Source organism: Engraulis encrasicolus, chromosome 11 (assembly GCF_034702125.1).
Source record: "Engraulis encrasicolus isolate BLACKSEA-1 chromosome 11, IST_EnEncr_1.0, whole genome shotgun sequence".
NCBI lineage: Eukaryota > Metazoa > Chordata > Actinopteri > Clupeiformes > Engraulidae > Engraulis > Engraulis encrasicolus.
The window spans coordinates 47,940,835-47,958,880 of record NC_085867.1 but is presented as its reverse complement, the minus strand read 5'-3'; the positions used below and the strand labels follow the sequence as shown (position 1 = coordinate 47,958,880).

At 42.1% G+C, this 18,046-nt stretch overlaps 2 protein-coding genes across 2 annotated transcripts; one reads left to right on the top strand and one right to left on the bottom strand.

Moving 5' to 3' along the window:
* Positions 1 to 2,140: 2,140 nt before the first annotated feature.
* Positions 2,141 to 16,448, top strand: ess2 (ess-2 splicing factor homolog). The gene is made up of 10 exons (XM_063210804.1): positions 2,141 to 2,463; positions 3,088 to 3,256; positions 4,573 to 4,668; positions 5,785 to 5,957; positions 7,646 to 7,763; positions 8,918 to 9,051; positions 9,857 to 9,959; positions 10,784 to 10,893; positions 11,470 to 11,585; positions 15,523 to 16,448. The coding sequence occupies exons 1-10, from the start codon at positions 2,341 to 2,343 to the stop codon at positions 15,806 to 15,808; spliced, it is 1,428 nt and encodes a 475-aa protein (XP_063066874.1). The 5' UTR covers positions 2,141 to 2,340; the 3' UTR covers positions 15,809 to 16,448.
* Positions 4,416 to 17,728, bottom strand: LOC134458473 (testis-specific serine/threonine-protein kinase 1-like). The gene is made up of 2 exons (XM_063210803.1): positions 16,496 to 17,728; positions 4,416 to 4,647 (listed from the first exon to the last, which is right to left on the bottom strand). Exon 1 carries the CDS (start codon positions 17,578 to 17,580, stop codon positions 16,498 to 16,500), a length of 1,083 nt encoding a protein of 360 aa, XP_063066873.1. The 5' UTR covers positions 17,581 to 17,728; the 3' UTR covers positions 4,416 to 4,647; positions 16,496 to 16,497.
* Positions 17,729 to 18,046: the final 318 nt, after the last annotated feature.

Sequence of the window (18,046 nt, the reverse complement as noted above, 5' to 3'; positions counted from 1 at the left end):
CCATGAACACACTTTAACCAGCATACGTCATGAACGCAGGTCGTTAAAAACTACCATCCTGTAATGCCATGTAGGGTGGATTGCCCTAATGTGGGCCATTTTTGGGTTTTCGGACTTCTGAAGACTATTACAATGTCAAGACAACACATTAAATCCACATCCAATACATTTTTGGAATCCTCCAGGGGTGCCCTCATAAAATCAAGAGAAAAAAATGCAGATATTGTTTTCATAAAAGAAATTATACAGGTATTAGTGCTCTTAGTGCCCAAGCATCTCAGAGCATGAGCGACTTCCTAATGTGGGACAGTCATTGTCCTAAAGTGGGACAGTGAAATGTAATGTTAAATTTAATGCAAGACACTGTAAAGTCAATGTTAAATGTTTTAAACCATGGTGTACCTTCACAAATAATGGTAAACAACTAAACAAGTAGCATAATTCTCTCAAAACTATTTATTTTTGACATCAGCCATCGTTTCATTGAAAACTGTGCAATTCATCAACAAAATGGGATTACAAGTTAAGGTAGTCTTTTAAAGGTATATTGTCTTTCTAAAGTTTAGAAAATGTTTTTTTTTTACTTCAAGCTTAATGTTTTGTGTTTGCACGCGCGTGCGCGTGCGTGTGTCATATTGAGACATCCCCCTTACACACACACACACACACACACACACACACACACACACACACACACACACACACACACACACACACACACACACACAAAACCTAGGGATGCACCGATACCACTTTTTTGAAACCGATACAAGTACGAGTACATTAATGTGTGTACTTGCCGATACTGAGTACCGATACCGATACCTTTTACCACCAAAATACAATGAAAATAAATGCATGGCCTTGTTTTTTTCCACCTGTGATATTTTTATTGTTCATTTCCATGTAGATTTAAATGTTAGTAAATGTATGAGGTGGCACTTTTTTCCCATGCTGCTTTCAATTCCACAGAACATGACAAGATTTTGCATTGTTTTGAGTAATAGTAGTACTCGTAGCTGGTATCGGCAAGTGCTTGACGAGTACGAGTATAATGAGCAGTATCAGGTGCCGACACCGATACCAGTATCGGTATCGGTGCATCCCTAACAAAACCTTAGAGATATCCCTTGCCCTCAACTTTAATCCTTTCAAATATCACTTGACCTTAAATATATGCAACTATAATACAGTTTAACACTGTAAAACATCATTTTCACCATGTAAATTACCACTGTTATTGCATAAACCAGTGTCCCACATTAGGCAAATCATGCCGTCCCACATTAGGACACCACCTGTCCTAAAGTGGGACAGTAAGAAAATCAATCTAAAACCAAATATAAAGTGTAAATATCCAACATTTTACATTATTTTATAATGAACAAACATTTCATAAATACATCAGAATCAAAAGTTGCATGGATGTATTGATATTAATGATTTTATACCCTTAACACTAATTTAGTCAAAACTCTATGTCATTGGCCTTTTGGATGGTTTCACAGCAGGTGCTTCTTGTTTGATGATTGCCCCACCCTAATTTTTTATTGGATAGTTAAAATGTAAACTTATTTTGGTCACATGGTAGTAGAGCTTTGCTTTTACCATAGTTTCACTGACATTCATTAGTTTAGGGAGGAGCCAGAGCCCCTGAAGCTTAGGTGTCCCACATTAGGCAGTGGCCCACATGAGGGCAATCCACCCTATGTGGGTGGTGGGCTGTGGTGGATATGCACTTGTATGTATGTATGTATGTATGTATGTATGTATGTATGTATGTATGTGTTTATTGTTGTTTTTGTTTTTTGTTTTTTTGGCGTCATGTGTATCAGTGTTGTGTGTATGTGGCAGCTATGTATGTCCAAGACAAATTTCCTTCGGGACCATTAAAAGAATCTTGAATCTTGAATCTTGACTTGTCAACCCTGTGGAGCCTTGGACATTACTCCATGTAATGGGCTCCTCCAATTTACCTGATAAAGAAGACTGTGCTGTGTGATGTGTAGGCATGCAGCAGGCCTATAAAATACACCAAGTTCACCACCAGATGGCGGTAAATCACTAGTCTTTGCAGAGCCGTGGACGTAAACACGAAATCGTCATCCTTCCGGATGTGACGTTTGTTATTTCACAATGTGGTGGTGGAGGTTTGCTTCGTCTTGCTAACGTTTGGACAGTTTGAGACGGACAGAGCATTCGACGGGAATATTAACCGCTGGAATCATTTCATATTTTAATAGTTAAGTTTAGACAGATAGGTTTGAGGTAAAACTTAAGTTTCCCAGCATTTACAACGCTGGTCTTTGGCCTTGTGTTGTTAGCTTGCCAAGCGCAACAATGGAGGGAGCTCTGGTGAAGACTGACAAATCCGACTCCTCACTAGCTCTGGCAATCAGAAAACCCACAGAGGAAGAGAAGAAATCAAAAAGAAAAGTTCTTGATGAAGAGCAGTACATTGATGTAAGATGTCAAGTTTTAATTGTTTTATGACGTTGTGGTATCTGTACTGAACGACAGGAAACTATTCGTTTGTCCGCTAAGCTTATGAAGTTGACATGCGTCATAGGCTACGCTAGTTATTTCCACGCAGTCTCGTCCTTGATGATCATCATTACCAATATCAATTGTAGTTTGTGAGATGGTATTAAATTGTGCTTCACTGCCACATGCCATAGGGTGTGATTCTAAGAGTTCTGAACATGATTCTAAACGTAATCTATTCAATGCTTGTGAACCTACTTGGATGATGGAGAGAAGTAGAGTATAGATGCCTCTTATTTCATCCCTACGGGAAGCAGGCCGTTCAGCAGCACACATACACCACCCGTTTCACCAATCCCATACTCATAACATTTACACACATGTGCATACATGCATTCACAACTATCAAGGTAGAGGGCCCTTCAAGTTCAAGAATCTTAATAGGCGTGAGATTGAGTACACAGTTATCAAGTAAAGTAATGTGATTCTCAGTTCAGTTAGTGCTAAAGTGTGTACGGTGTTCTGCTAGATGTCAGAAATGTGCCTTAATCTAAACAAATTGGCGTATGCATGTTCAATTGGTTTTGCTTCTTTGGCGTCCAGGGTTTGGAGAAGATCATCACGCGAGACTTCTTTCCAGATGTGTCGAAGCTGCAAGCTCAAAAGGACTACCTCGAAGCTGAGGAACATGGGGATTTGGAGAAGATGCGAGAAATTGCCATCAAATACGGATCGGTTTCAAACCGATCTACCCCGCGCGTCAATATGCCATGTAAGTTCCAGAAAAGAAGGGCTGGTTTGTTTACATTAAGTTCAACCATAGGTGCCAGTGTTGTGCTCAAAATCGACTGCCTGCCAGAAAACGACTGACTTCAGACTGCCCCCTTGTAACTCTGGACTAGAGTTAGCTATACCAAAGTCACTGTACATACACCTGGCACCCTCCACTATCACCCCATACATTTTGGCGAGTATTGCCCTTTGCAATCCTGGCTTACAGGGCACAGTCACATTCTCGCAACGCCTTGCAAGAATGTGACTGCCCCCTGTATGTCAGGATTGCGAAGGGCAATACTCTCCAACATTTCTGAGATGACAGTGGGGGTTGGCAGGTGTATGTATAGTGAATTTGAAGCAGCTGACCCTCTGTAGTCCAGAGTTACAGGGGGACAGTCTATGAAGTCAGTCGTTTTTCTGGCAGGCAGTCGCTTTTGCACACAAAGGTGGATGCAATGGTGCATTTGCATCCCCACTTTTGGGCTCCCTAAAGAAGGCTTTCTCGACTTTTACTACAAACAAACAAATGAATGAGTGCAGCATCAGTAGCATTGTAAAGGAATAAAGAATTCAGAAAAAAATGCACCACCACTTGTTCCGGCGTCCTTGAATACAACGCATGGCTTGTTCAGCAAGACCATGTTTCTCATCGTCTGAGGAAGATCCCACTAGTGTATCGAAACAATGCAGTTTAAAAAGCAATTAAAGGTACACTGTGCAGGAATTGGCAAAAAAGGTACTGCAACTATGCTGCTCATTGAAACTGCAGCTTACTGCCAAATTTGATCTTTTCATGAAAGTTTACGAAGTAATAAACTAATATTTTCTAGTATGGCCCAAGTGCAGTCATGTTTGCATCTAAAAATGGCTATTTTTGGAAATTCAAAATGGCGGACCATGGAGAAGATCCCCCTTTTCATGTAAGAACAGTGCAATTTTTCCAGTCATAATGAATACTTAGAATTTGGTGGTGGTGGTGGTGAGTATCCATGAAAAAGGTAACATTAGTGAATGGTTAGCATGAATTCTTGAAATAAACAACTAAAAATCTTGCACAGTGTCCCTTTAAGTATATTTTTTCGAGGTTATGGACAGTGTGCCATCCACTCTCTCACACTAGCTTATTCTATACATCATTAGAAAATTCATGAAAATACACCCTGGAGATCCATTTATTTTCCTGAGTAGAGGAACGTATTGATGTCAAATCTGTAGAGAACTGATAGTCATCCGTTGTCATGCGATGTCCGTTTGCTTATGTCTTCTTGGTTGTTTGATTGGCTGATTGTTGGCTGTTGTGGTTCTTTCCAGATGTGACGCCTTCCTCATTTGAAACTCCAGTGGGCGGGCCTTCATCCCCGTCATCCTCTGTTGGCAAAGGCAGATCTGGAATGAAAGGAGATTATGGTGAGATAGTAGGCTAGGTCTTGGTGTAAAGGAATCAGGCTATATTACGGTCGCTTCCAGCAAAATCTTTTTTTTTGTGGTACTATTAGGGTCAAAGACGTGCAAAATGAAATTGTCATTCAGTGTAACGGATACCTTCTGCTGACTGTAACTGTAAAAAACATGACTCTTTTTATTTATTTATTTTTTCCAGTGAATTCATGAAAGCCTCGGCTGTCATCCATTCACTTGAAACAATTTAAAAATCATGGGTTTTTTTTACCGTTGCAGTCAGCAGAAGGTATCCGTTACACTGAATGGCAATTCCATTTTGCACGTCTTTGACCCATTATTACTGTCTTTTGTGTGCGGGTGTGTGTGCACTTTCTCACATGAGCCCCGGGCATGTGGTGCCGTGTGGCAATCTCCAGAGCTGGTGTGGGAATGTGTATGTATGTGTATTTGGAAAGCGCTTTGAGACAACTTCATTGTTGTGATGCTGTGCTATGTAAATACATGTTGTATTGTATTGTATTGTAAGATGTTTCAGAATTAAGGTGCCACATAGTTCATCAAGGTTTACCTAATGCATGCACGTAATAATTGTGATTGGTCCAATGGTGATGTCCCAAGTTTGTTTTATGTGGTTTGTCGTGTTTGAGGTGACATTTTTTAACAGCATCCTTTCTGTCAATGTCGCATTAACCCATTTTAGCCTAAGCCCTTTTTGGGAAAAGGTGCCCTCTGTCTATTAAAACCTAACTATCTCAGTCTCTGAAGCACAGAAAAACATGAAATAAGTTGCATTTCATTTTTCACTAGAATGTGTTCAATCAGCTCTAACATACCCACATTTATAATAAAACAGCTCAAATCTCAAGAACTTGAATGCAGCGTATATGTCGCTCCAGGACACAATGGGTTAATGAATAATGCTAATTAAAATGACAAATAAAAGTAACAACGATTTTATTGTCATGTTCAGGAGCGCTATATAAAACCAATCTATTATTATTATTATTATTATTATTATTATTATTATTATTATTATTTAACTATGGCTTGTGTTTGACCTTAATGAATAATGCTAATTAAAATGACAAATAACAGTAATAAGGATTTCATTGTCGTGCTCAGGGCTGAAGGACGGCGAGAAAGAGGAGGAGAAGGAGCTGCCGTCCCTGGACCGCTTCCTAGCCAAGAACACCAGCGAAGACAACGCCTCCTTCGAGCAGATCATGGAGCTGGCCAGGGACAAGGAGAAGCTGCGGCACGCCTGGCTCTACGAGGCGGAGGAGGAGTTCCAACAGGTGCCTATTAGACCGCCCACCTAGCCCAGTCCCTCAAGGCTATAGTTTTGGTAGCCAGGCTGTGCCCTCCCTAGTGACTAAACACTTTCAGCGTTGCAACTAGTCAGGTCAAGAGCAATGCACGTAGAATTCTAAGTTCCACAAAAATACGGGAACTCCTCCCACTTTGTCGGTAAGCAAACAACCGTAAGCAAACCAAGGGAGACGGGTCAACCATGCCGTTTGGGAAATGTTAATTGTTATGCTCTTGGTCAGACCAAGTCTCGAAGAGATTTGAACGTTGATGATAATCAGGCTAATAGTTTGGTTCCATTTGCCCTGGAGCGCTTTCCAATAGGCCGACTCCCGTCCTCAGCCTGTGCTTGTGGCCTCGCGTTTTGCTGACGCCTCGTCTCTGCGGAGAAAGCAATAAAGTTTCCCCGCTGTCGGCCTAGCCTCAACAACTTTTGGGAGACAACTTTTGCTAATGAGAAAATGACACTAGAATTACACTTTTGCATGATATGGAATTAAACATCTGTCGTCTGTGATGTCATCACGAGGCCACAAGCAGGCGAGGGAGGACGGGAGTCTGCATATTAGAAGAACCCCAGGAGTGCGTTCCAATATGCGACCTTGCCTCCTCCACTTGTGCTTGTCTCCTCGTCCTGCCTCCTGGCCCCTCCTCCGTGGAGAAAACGATAAAGTTCCCCAGCTGTCAGCCCAGCCACAACAACTTTTGAGGGACTGTTTTTCATTTACCATCCCAATTGCAAATGAGAAAAAGACTATACAATTGAGCTTTTGCAAGATATTGAAATATAATGCTGTTGTCAGTGATGTCATCATTACTTCCTGGTATCAGGAGACAAGCACAAGTGGAGGAGGCAAGGTCGCATATTGTAACGCACTCCTCGTGTATGTGAATCTCATGATGAGGTATACCTGACTGTGAGACAGGGGAGCAGTTCCAACAGGTGCTCATTGGACTGCCTACCTATTCCAATCCCTCAAGGCTATACATACAGTAGGTTTCTTGGATACAAACATTCTAGCAACTTCCTGTGTGCGTACGCAGCTGAGCATCCTTCTGCAGTCTCTGATTGTTTGGAAACGGATGTCACTCAAAAAAGGCTCTAATGTGACTGGCTGCTTAGCGTCTTGCACCCTCCTCACAGCGCAAATGTCTGAAGATGGGGAAGCCTATCTATAGGTTGCAATTTTGTCCAGATGTTACAATATATCACACTTTATAAAAAGATTCACTATTGCATTTCACTGTCAGTTGTCAGAGGGACACAGGCATGTCTTTCGGTTTCTGTCTCAAAAACTGTCGGCATGTGTTAGTCCGTGTCTTCCAAAAGTAGTGTAGGTGATGCGCGCACATCCAGTAAAACTGGATCAAACAAACGTGCGTAAAAAAATGTATTGAACACAACGTTTCGACCTCAAGTGGTCTTCGTCGAAACGTTGTGTTCAATAAATCGGTGAGCAGCAACAGTGTGCAGATTTTTCTTTCTTCTGTTAATCCGTGTTTCCACCCACTCCTTACTGTAAACCCTTCAGTATATTTCTGTACCGTACAGATTCAGTAGTAGAATGCTTTTCTTCTTATTTGCGCCTTGCATTCTGTTATGGTTGGAAGTGCAGAGAAATTTGATTCCAGAAGTGACTGTAGCCTCACATCATGGTATTGTTATCCTTCAAAGCGCCATGAAGAGAACCTGGCACTACCTTCATCGGAGCAACAGGCCATCGAGTGCACCAAGGCAGGACTCGAAACATGGGTCTACAAGGCCAAGAACGCCCTCATGTATTATCCTGAAGGTAAGCATTCATTTGACGCATGCATACTTTTTTTTGTCTTGTTAATTTTCTATACTCCGTGGCCTAGCGGTTAGAGAGTTGGTCTTTCAATCAAGGGGTTGCAGGTTCGAATCCCCCCTGACCTCTCCCTACATCTCCACCCATGGCTGAAGTGCCCTTGAGCAAGGCACCTAACCCCACACTGCTCCAGGGACTGTAATCAATACCCTCACAAATAATAACTAAGTCGCTTTGAAAAACTGAAAGCGTTAGCTAAGTGCAATGTAATATAATGTAATGTAATGTAATACTGTATCATTGGGGTCTACTCACGTCAGTCCTCCATAACATAAGCTTTGTAACACAACAATACAAGGTAGTAAATGTACCAGGTAGTAGTTACAAGGTAATAGTAATCATACTTTTGTGTAATAAAAAGTGTATAATGTATGACTGTTGCCCATGTAATTACAACACTAGAACATGATCTTATTTTATATTTATACTTGTACTTAAAGCTCTTCTAGGGACAGGCATTGGAAATTATTTTTTTGGCTATAAACGCTATGGTGCTTGCTGTTTGGCTGTTATACTACATGCTATATATTTGTCCCTACCAAATAAAACTTGACTAACTTATCTTTATATTTTGTATTTACCGGTATACACAAGTTTTATACACAAGTGTTTCCAATGTAGTTGCCCAGGTAGATTCCCTCTAATAGTGTTTCTACTTCTACTTCGTACATCTCAGTGAAAACAGTAGGGATATGGAATAGTATCCCTGTAAATATTAGGCAAAGCAATACGCTTAGTAGTTTTAAATCAGGTCTTAAGAAATGGCTCAAAGCGGGGCAGCACTGTGGACATTTTTAGTCATTGAGCTTGTGTTTTGTGTCTTGTTGTTTATTTTATCATATATCTGGTGTGTTTTGTTGTAGTACTTGGTTTTTTTAACTATGTACTTGGCCTATTTGCAAATAGTGCACCCATTGTATTATTGTCACATTTTTGTATCATTATTAATTTTAATCCCTTTTTATCTTAACACCTTCCTGTCCAGGGACTGCAGATGAAAATTAGCCTTAGGACTATAATCTGGCTCAATTTTATGTTGTGCACTGTCCCTGTTAAATAAACAGTAAATGAAATGAAAATCTCTGCTTGTATAATAGGTGTGAAAGAGGACGATTCTGTCTTCAAGAAGCCGCGGGAGGTGGTCCACAAGAACACCCGGTTCCTGGGAGACCCCTTCAGTAAAACCCTCAACAAGACCCAGATTCAGCAGGCTGCTGCTCTCAACGCACAGGTACACAACAGTGTTGCCAGATTGGGCTGTTTCCCGCCCAATTGGGCTGCTTAGGATGGCCGTGTGCGGGTAAAAATGGCATTTAGCAGAAAAACCGGAGTATGTATGAGTGAATTAGGAGTTGTTCATCAAGCATGGTCTAAACTACCTGTCAGTACATAGCTACATGGCGTCCCTGTGTGTGCATTGAGTACAGTGTACCTGTCTGTGCCGTGAGCACAACACACTTGAATGGAATTGAAAATAACATCCTTTCAATGAATCCAAAATCTACAAGAATCCCGCCCAATTCTATTGAAGTCTATGGCAAAAATTGGGTTTTCAATTTTCAATTTTTCAATTCCATTCAAGTGTGTTGTACTCAATGCACAGACGGGTACACTGTACTCAATGCACACACAGGGACGCCATGTAGCTATGTACTGACAGGTAGTTTAGACCATGCTTGATGAACAACTCCTAATTCACTCATGCATACTAGTTACGTTTTTTTTCTAGATTCAACCCATGTTAGCCTGATCACTCATATATGTTGTTTGACCTTTGGTGCCTGGAGACACATATACGCTGCATTCAGGTCTCTTGAGATTTTCGCTTTTTTAATAAAAATGTGGGTATGTTACAGCTGAGTCAGAGGCATCAGAGGCTAAGATATTTAGTGTTTTTATAGGCTGAGGGCAACTTTCCCAAGGCATTCAGCAGGTGTTTTTTGCAGGTGCTTCAGGCACCAATGGGTTAAGTCTGCATCACTTGGATGACTAATTGGCGTATAATATTTGTCCATGTTGTGTTTTTCTCATCCCAGTACAAACAAGGCAAGGTTGGGCCTGATGGGAAAGACCTGCTTCCACATGAGTCTCCTCAAATGAATGGCTATAGCTACGTTGGAACTCCCTCACCAGCACCTGGTATGGACTGTAGTTTTTTATTCTAATTATAACAAATGGTCTGTTTTAATGTCTTCTGTTTTGTTTTTTGGGGTGGTGGGAGGGGGGTTAATATGTTTTTTTCTTTTTATTCTAATTATTTAATGTTTTGTTTTTCTCTGACTTATTTATTTCATGTGAAGGAAGCACATTGAATTGCATTGGTGTCTGAAATGTGCTATGCTATACAAATACAATTTTAACTTGACTTGACTTGTATTCTCATCCACACACTTATGCCTGATGCCCCCATCCCTTATTCCTTAGCCTCATGTCCATGCATGGAAATTGAGACCTGGCTGTGGTATATAAAAATGTTCAAATTCAGAATAATCTTTATTGTGAAGGTGCTTCTAAAGTAGCGCTTGTTTGTGTGGCTGGAATTAAGCAGACACATCATTACATGGCATTTACGAGATACTTTTGTACTATTTGAGCAGCTTACAAAGAGCACAAACATGGCAAAATACAGAGGGTGGTATAATATACTGCTGTCCTCTACATGCCCCACCCTCTGTATTTTGGACATTGGTACTCTTTGTTTTGTTTGGTACCGCCTATATTGGTACAAAGAATACCAATGTCCAAATCGTGGGAGGCCTACACAATATTCAGGCATGACGAGTTTGTGCATTGGGCTATGGATGAGCAGAGTTCATTTTGTGCATATGAATTTCTGCTGTGCAGAACACCTCTGCTGTTATCCCTTGATTTAGATGTCATGCTGACTAGTATTAAGACCCCTGTAACACAGGTCGCTGTATACCTACCTACTGTATGTGACCTCGGTCTACGTTTTGCTCTAGGTGTGGCCGACTCTCCACTCATGACATGGGGTGAGATTGAGAGTACACCGTTTCGTCTGGAAGGTTCTGACACTCCTTACATAGAAAGAAATCACGGCCCTTCCTTCAAGGTAAGATACATCTTCTTTCTGCTGGTCTGGTTGATGTCAACCCTTGCACTATAGCATGTTTGACTCTCTAATATCAAATTGTAGTTGGCATCAACACATACTAGCTTTTGCATGTGTATGTCATTTAAATGTCTGCTTCAAAAAAGTAATTAGAAATATACTTAAAATGGGGTGCTGTACCTATAGCCCCTTTAAAGAAGCCTGTACATGGTAAACCAATAGATTAAAGCAGGACATCAATAAATATCTCACTATGATAAATAAGATGCAACGACATTAATTTGTCCATGTACAGCAGACAGGGCCATTTCAGATGGTGGGGTAGGCTTTTTAAGTGGTGATATTCAAAAAGCAACTTAACCGGCCCGATGCCGGCGACCCAGGTTCGATTCCGGCCTGGGTCCTTTGCTGACCCTTCCCTGTCTGTCTCTCCCAAAAAAAAGGTGTCCTGTCTCTCTCTCTCTACTGTCATGTCACTAGGAAAGTCTAAAAAGACCCCCCAAAAAGTTTTGTTTTTTTTTTTATTTTAAAAAAAGAAAAGAAAAAAAATAACTTAACCAATATGCACACCCACAGATTCCAGAGCCAGGAAGAAGAGAGCGTCTGGGGTTGAAAATGGCCAACGAGGCAGCAGCCAAGAACCGATTAAAGAAACAAGAGGCACTGCGCAAGGTCACCGAAAACCTGGCTAGGTGAGACATGCTCACTGTCAGTTTGTCAACTGGTATTTGTTCCAAGTACAGATAACATGCCCTGCCCCTACACATCTGTGTTTGTGTACACAATCAGCCATTGATGATTTCCCTGCCTGCCTGGTAGTGACCACTGCCACAGACTGGGTTTCTCTGCTTCCACAATATATAACTCAGAAGGTGAAAAAGTGGATCGCACTCGGGTTCGTTTGTCTACACTTCTGCTGCTATGTAAATAATAAAAAAGAAGAAAAGAAGAACCAGAGTGCGATACACTTTTTCACCTTCCAAGTTATTCAACTGGAGACGCACCACACGGAAGAGCGCGGTGTATCTGAACTACTACAATATATAACTCACCAAACAATCCATGTGCAACTAGGGACATTCAATTTGACTTACTATTGCATTATAGACAAATAAAAAAGGAACAATTAGCCTAGCATGATATTGACACTTTTACACGTTTTCCAGCATGCTTTTGCAGGGCTTTTTGTGTAAACCAGGAGAGGGGAACCTTTTTCATTCGAGGGGCCACTTCAAATTCCTTGAAAGGGCCATAAAACTCCTCAGAGGGCCGTACAACGAACACAAGCTAGGATTTCCCCCTGCACTTTTGGCCTATATTGAATGAAGGCAGCCACCTTTAAAATAGAACCCACCTTCTCTAGGTCCCCTGCATACAGTGCCCTCCATAATTATTGGCACCCCTGGTTGAGATGTGTTAAAAGCCTTAAAATAAATTCAGTGTTTATTGCAGAAGAATACTGTCTCACTGAAAATTGTAGGAAAATGTAGCCTTCAACTCAAATGAATTGTAAGAAAATAAAAAAATCCCTGACTGAAAAATAATTATTTTTCATTAAATCACCTGTTCCACAATTATTGGCACCCTTAACAATTCCCAGGAAATACATATAATTGAAGCATTTCTGTCATTTCTACAGTAGTTTACAAAGTTTACCAGAGTATGTAGGAACATTTAATTAGTAATTCATCACTTCCTGTTTCCCTGGGGTATAAATATGACGTGACACCGAGGCCATTTCTCTTATCCACTCTTAAACATGGGAAAGACAAAGGAACACAGCATACAAGTGAGGCAGATGTGCGTCGACCTTCACAGGTCAGGCAGAGGCTACAAGAAGATTGCCACTCAACTGCAGCTGCCCATATCCACTGTGAGAGGAATAATTAAGAAGTTCAAAACAACTGGAACAGTGGTAAACAAGCCTGGACGAGGACCCAAGTTTATTTTGCCACCACGCACAGTGAGGAGGATGGTAAGAGAAATCAAAAGATCTCCAAAGCTCACTGTTACAGAATTACAACAAATGGTAGCATCCTGGGGTCACAAAGTCTCCAAATCAACCATCAGGCGCTGTCTACATGCCAACAAGCTGTTTGGGAGGCATGCACGGAGAAAACCTTTCCTCACTCACAATCATAAACGCAAGCGTCTGGAGTTCGCCAAGCGGTATTGGGGCTTCAACTGGGACCGTGTGCTTTGGTCAGATGAGACCAAGATTGAGATTTTTGGCAAAAAACACTCTAAGTGGGTCTGGCGTACCACGAAAGATGCGCATGCTGAAAAGCACCTCATACCCACTGTGAAGTATGGGGGTGGGTCAGTGATGCTGTGGGGCTGTTTCGCTTCCAAAGGCCCTGGGAACCTTGTTAGGGTGCATGGCATCATGAATGCTTTGAAATACCAGGACATTTTAAATCAAAATCTGTTGCCCTCTGCCCGAAAGCTGAAGATGGGTCGTCACTGGGTCTTTCAGCAAGACAATGACCCTAAACATATGGCCAAATCTACACAGAAATGGTTCACCAGACACAAAATCAAGCTCCTCCCATGGCCATCTCAGTCCCCAGACCTCAACCCCATTGAGAACCTGTGGGGTGAGCTGAAGAGGAGAGTACAGAGGAGAGGACCCAGGTCTCTGGATGATTTAGAGAGATTCTGCAAAGAGGAATGGCTGAAGATCCCTCTTTCTGTCTTTTCCCATCTTGTGAAACATTATAGGAGAAGATTAGGCAGTCCCTCCAGTTTTTCGCGATTCAGCGATCGCGTGGATTCATGCAAATTCAATGATATTCCGCATAATTTCACGATGCCGCGTAATTCCTGTAAAGCCGCATTTTTCCCGCAAAATTTCAACATTCTGTGCAGTTTATTGATTTATATTTTCGTCAAAAAAAAATAAAAATGTGACTACAATACCACCGGAGACGGAAACCAATACGAAGCATTTTTGTTAATATGTCACTGAAACATTGAAAAAGAATTGCCTGCTATTTCGGAAGTCGCGACCCTCATCTCAGCTGTTCCGCGTCTCTCCTCCCCTCCCTCACACATAGGCTACACGCAGGCGTCGGTGCTGCACACTCATGACCTTTTTTTTTAACAGCAGTAGCCTACTTTTCAGTGCAATCCTGGGTGGACAAAGTATTGTTGCCCATTTATCCATGACGAAGAAGTGTATGCAGTCATGAAATAGTGGCGGTACTGTCGCACAGTAGCAAACATCTTACGTTAGGCTACATTTTTGCGGAACTTCTCCACTCTCCCCTGTCGCTTTCATGAGAATGCTACCCGACGGTCGTTGTCTGATCTTTTTTCAATGTTCGCTAATGTTTGTAATTTAAGGGTCTATGTCTATGCGTAGGCACAAGCCTTCTGATAACAATCACTGTAGTGCCGATCGCAAAGGTTTCGTAAGTGTGGAGTTTTGCAACTTGTTTCAGTCAAGGACACCGAGATAGGAAGTGAACGGCCCTTCCACGCTTTCACTGTGTTATTGCAATAAAGTCTTGCGAATCCATGCAACCATGCACACAACCATGTCAACGAGAGCGTGTATGCCATCACAACTTTGCATCAAGCAAATAATATGCAACAGCTTGCAATACGAGCACGAGAGAGAGAGAGAGAGAGAGAGAGAGAGAGAGAGAGAGAGAGAGAGAGAGAGAGAGAGAGAGACGCGTCTTCCAACAGGTGACATTGTAACGCTTCCATACAGCCTGGCTACTGTACCCCGCGACGCTCTTCATTAGGCCTAGTGGTAGGCTATACCCACAAGTATTTTTTCATAACGCGCTGTCCCGTTTTCCCCCGAAGTCGTTCTAAAATATCGACAGAGATTTATGAGTGTCGCGGCCATGATTTTTTTTTTACACATTGGACGCACTGGCTAATAAGACGCTCTGACAGTTTTTGACAATATTTTATTATTCTATTATATAGGAAGTGTGTTTCTGAATCAATCTCTCTCTTTTGTCTTAAGCCTGCTTAGACTGATTGTGGTTTTCAGTTACCAAAAAAACCCAGAAAGGGATGCAAAATCTTTGCAAAAAATGAGAGAATGCCGCAAAATCTTTGCAAAAAATGAGAAAATGCCGCCACAAAATCAGGCATTTTGACCGCAAAAATCACAAAATCCCAGTGCAAAATCCTGGAGGGACTGATTAGGTGCTGTTTTGTTGGCAAAAGGGGGTTGTACAAAATATTAACACCAGGGGTGCTAATAATTGTGACACACATTATTTGATGTCAAACAATTATTTCTTTATGTGGGATTTTTTCCCACTGAATAAATGCACTTGTATTGAAGGTTGGATTTTTCTCTTTTTTTCCATTAAGGTCCCATATTATTTAGAAAAAAAAAAAAATAATTGGAAGCTAAAAAACACATCTCAACCAGGGGTGCCAATAATTATGGAGGGCACTGTATAATGTAATTGTATTGAAAATGTAATTTCTAAGATTCCTTTACAAAATATTTCATAATTCATGTGAAGCTGCATAACATTCAAATTAAATTGGGAGCCGGATAGAACAGCTTTACGGCCCTTGAGACATAGGTTCCACACCTTTGGTGTAAACAGTATCAGATAAGTAACCCTGATGTTTTTCTTATTACCCTCCTTACAGTCTAACACCAAAGGGCTTGACCCCGGCCGCCCTGTCGCCGGCCCTGCAGAAGCTGGTCAACCGCTCCTCCAGCAAGTACACGGACAAAGCCCTCCGCGCCAGCTACACGCCCTCCCCTTCACACCGGGGCTCCGGCTCCAAGACACCACTGGGTGGACCCCTTACCCCACACGGCACCCCGACACCTTCCAAGGCCCGCACTCCGGCATCGCAAGATCCCGCCTCCATCACAGACGACCTTCTGCAGCTGCCTAAGAGGAGGAAAGCTGCTTCTGACTTCTTTTAAAAGAGCAGTATGTGACGTCTGTCTGTACTACTGCCCAGGCAATGAGAGACTAAAGCCAAAACTGGACTCTGAGCAAGCGATTTGTCTAAAACATTGCTGGAATGTGGCGTTGTGGCAATGTAGAACGAGACCTGATGGTCTTATCTGGAAGGCAGCCTCACTTGCCATGTGTGGCAAATGTCTCAACAGAACTGTCTGAGGAACAATGTTGTCCGCAGCAACCGATTGGATAGAAACTGTGGTTTGAGTGAACAGACTCCTTCTCCTCCTCTGAAACTGTAGAACACCTGAATGTCTTGGTGGATAGAGGTGTCCACTGAGTTCAGATTAAGAAAAATAAGTTGCAACGTGTTATGGGCAAAACCCTTCTGTATGTATGTTATTTTAGTGGGATATTTACGGAAAATATCTCTTTGAAAGGTTTTTTGTTTAATATGTACTTCGAGTACTTTCTACACATAAGTGTTTTTAAGTACTTGAGTACTTTAAGTAATTTATATTCCTTTGTTTTAAGATTTTATTTCATTTAGTTATTTTATCATTTTTGCTCAGCATATACAGTATATTTGACAAGAACTTGTTTTGACTATTGTAAAAGATGACTTATCTTTACAGTAGAGTGATTTTCATTAAATGGATGATTGTCTGTAACATTGTATGAGTGAAAGCTGTGTGTCTTTTTTTTACCATCACGTCACATTGCCAGCAGCATCGGTCTTAGTGGAGGTGGAAGGTCCATCATGGTTCTCATGGTCCTTGGCTGAGGAAGAGGCAGGAGCGGCATCGGCTGGAGTGGCATTGGCTGGAGGAGAGGCCGTAGAGGCGGCGTCTGCCTCCGTCTTCTTCTCGTGTTTGCCTCCCTTGGACGTGGACGGCCTGTCCTGATGTCTGCCGTGCTCGCCGTGCTTCCCCAGCCACTGGTGCTCCATGATGGAGCAGATGTCCAGTCTCCGCTTGACATCCGGGTGCAGGATCTTGTAGATCATGTCCTTGCATTCGCCAGGGACGTGCCTCGATCGAGGGAAGTCCACCCGGTGCTCCTTCTGAATCCGAAGCATCCTTTTGATGTTGGAGTCGTCGTAGGGCATGGAGCCGCAGACCATGACAAACAAGATCACGCCCATGCTCCAGATGTCGTACATCTTGGGGTTGTATGGTATGCCCTGTAAGACCTCAGGGGCAGCATAGGCTGCAGATCCACAAAATGTTTTGCTCAGTTCCATCTTCCCAGTGTCGTCGTAGACAATGCGCCTTGTGAAGCCAAAGTCTGATACTTTCAAATTGAAGTCTTTGTCCAGGAGCAAGTTCTCGCACTTCAGATCTCGGTGCACGATGTCTTGGTCGTGCATGTATTTGATTGCAGCCGTCAGCTGTTTGAAAAGTTTCCTCGCAAAATCTTCAGGTAATGCGCCCCTGCTCTTGACGAACTCCAGCAAGTCTCCCTGCACGCCGAGCTCCATGACGATGAATACTTTTCCATCTGACGTTTCGAAAATTTTGAAAATTTTAATGATGCTTGGGTGGCTTAGGGCTGCCTGGATTTCCAGTTCTCTTGGCAAGAATTTTTCCAAGAAATCGGGTGCTGCCTTTTTCCTGTTGATTATCTTAACCGCCACATTCGTCTTTAGACGTTCTGAATAAGCGGACTTCACTTTTCCATAGGACCCGTCCCCTAATACATTGCCCAATACGTAGCCGCACTTCTTCAGAACCACAGACTCGTCCATCGCTGAGCACCTGCGTTGATGGGCAGGCTGGGTTTTACTTGCCATGCATTGTGCGCGCCGTTTTACCTGACAAAATGTTTAGATTGTGGTGATGGTATTACATGTCTGTTACGGCTTCAATTAATTTCCCCGCAGGGCAATATTTGACGTGACGCTCTCCGCACCAAGTTTAGGCCTACTTGCCTACCCGACGTCATAAAAGATAATACCAGAGATGGTCCATTATGAATTAAAAGAATCTTTGATAATACTATTCCAAGCGTCATAATATTCGCTGCAGAATGTGTAGAATCCGAATGTGCAGAGCCTAAACAAATGCAAAGTCTTTTTTATAAAGTATTTATCAGTTTAAGTGTTGTGGATGTGTGTTTTTAATTTTGTTTTCATCTTTCTGTAGGCCCTTCTGTTCTATTCTCAAAAGGAATGCAAACGTTGGCCAAATATTGTATATTAGCCTGATGTGCGTAAACAGCGGGTTTAAATTGCATTGAATGGTTGACAACAGCAGTTG

Coding starts and splice junctions, on each gene's coding strand:
- ess2 (XM_063210804.1), top strand. CDS start 2,341: ATGGAGGGAGCTCTGGTGAAGACTGACAAATCCGACTCCTCACTAGCT. Junction 2,464..3,087: donor ATGAAGAGCAGTACATTGAT/GTAAGATGTCAA, acceptor TTTGGCGTCCAG/GGTTTGGAGAAGATCATCAC. Junction 9,052..9,856: donor CTGCTGCTCTCAACGCACAG/GTACACAACAGT, acceptor TTCTCATCCCAG/TACAAACAAGGCAAGGTTGG.
- LOC134458473 (XM_063210803.1), bottom strand. CDS start 17,580: ATGGCAAGTAAAACCCAGCCTGCCCATCAACGCAGGTGCTCAGCGATG.